This window comes from Arachis ipaensis, chromosome B04 (genome assembly GCF_000816755.2).
Source record: "Arachis ipaensis cultivar K30076 chromosome B04, Araip1.1, whole genome shotgun sequence".
Taxonomy (NCBI): Eukaryota; Viridiplantae; Streptophyta; class Magnoliopsida; order Fabales; family Fabaceae; genus Arachis; species Arachis ipaensis.
In genome coordinates this window covers 28,157,309-28,158,950 of record NC_029788.2, presented here as the reverse complement: position 1 = coordinate 28,158,950, position 1,642 = coordinate 28,157,309, and the positions used below count along the sequence as shown (strand labels likewise).

Genomic DNA, 1,642 nt, shown 5'->3' with positions numbered 1-1,642 from the left:
AATTATTAATTTAATTTTTTAATATATGTTTTTAATTTAATAATTTAATATATTTTATTTTACAATTTTAAATATTAATAATTAATTAATGACTAAAAATAATGAATTTTAATAATTTTTAGTATATATTTTTAACTAATTTTTTATTATTAATTTGTACCGCACATTTGGTGTGCCCACTTTTTTTTATTTTATTCTATTTATATTTGATTGAATGGGTACACCAGCTGCAGTATCGGTAGTAGTTAGGATTATTTATGTAATAATGTTATTGTCATCATCTTAATTTTATTATTGTTGATCCATATTTTATATTTTTGACCTATTATAAAATGTTATACAATAATTATTGTTATTTTACATAAAATAAAAAAGATGATTGATTATTTAAAATTAAAGAAAAATTATCTTATTTGATTTTGGACTATTTGTTCAAAAAACCAAATATCTTTCTACAATTCTAAAATTCCTAACTAAACAATTCAAGTAATTTGTTTCTGTAAACAATAATTTATTGATGTGTGAAAAACTATTTAGTCCAATAATAAAAATAGATTTAGCCAATTAATTAGACAATTAGAAAGCCATTAAAAAATTTTAAATTGCTACCAAATAATGAGGACATGAATTAAAATAATGACATTTACTCGAACTTAAATGATTGTATGTTGGTGCAGATGGATAAGGCTTCAATAATAAAGGATGCAATTGAGTACATACAAAAGTTGCAAGAACAAGAGAGGATAATTCAATCAGAGATAGTTGAGCTTGAGAGTGGTATGATGGTGGAGAAGAAGAATCCTAACAGCTATGAATTTGAGCATCAGGAGCTTCCAATGTTGTTGAGGTCCAAGAAGAAGAGAACAGATGAGCTTTATGATTCTCTCAATTCTAGAAACTCCCCTATTCATATATTAGAGGTACTCTCTTTCATTTCCTAGTTTCTCTCTCTTGTATTATTGATACTATTAATTTTATTTTAATATGGTGGACACATTACTTATTATACTAGCTTAATTATTGGTCACCAAAAAATACTAGCTTAATTATTGATAAAAAGATTGTTTTTGTTTTTGTTTTTTTATTTGATATATCCATTTGATAACGACACTCAAATTTTACTAAATCTCTTTTCTTAAAATTATAAAGTATTAAATACATGAAAAATATAAGAAATATAAGAAAAAATGAGTCCCATGCGCTGGTTTACTTAGGATAAATTATAAAAAAGTGCACGGAGAAATTTAAGTACTGATAAATATAGACTAAAAAAATTGGTATTAATTTGACAAAGACGCAGTGTTTTACAAGTATGTTAGAAAAATGAAATCTTTTCCTAATTTTTATTAATAAAACTTGGTGATTTTACCAGAGTAGTAGATTTGATTATTTATTCATTTATTTCTACATAATTAACTGGAAATTAAAATTGGAAAGAAGTTTATTTAGAGAATTTTGTGCTAAATTTTCTATGCAGCTGAGGGTAACATACATGGGAGAGAAGACAATAGTGATAAGCTTGACATGCAATAAAAGGACAGATACAATGGTGAAACTGTGTGAAATTTTTGAGTCATTGAAGCTGAAGATCATCACCGCCAATATCACTTCCCTTTCCTCTGCCAGGCTTTTGAAGACAGTC

At 25.3% G+C, this 1,642-nt stretch overlaps 1 protein-coding gene across 2 annotated transcripts in view; it reads left to right on the top strand.

The window, feature by feature from the left end:
* Positions 1–1,642, top strand: part of LOC107639158 (transcription factor bHLH35) — a 10,695-nt gene that overhangs the window by 1,801 nt on the left and 7,252 nt on the right. For both annotated transcript variants that reach the window (XM_016342590.1, XM_016342592.2), the window contains exons 3-4: positions 678–920; positions 1,478–1,642. In XM_016342590.1, coding sequence (XP_016198076.1) covers positions 678–920; positions 1,478–1,642 — 408 coding nt within the window. The remainder of the gene's footprint in view (positions 1–677; positions 921–1,477) is intronic.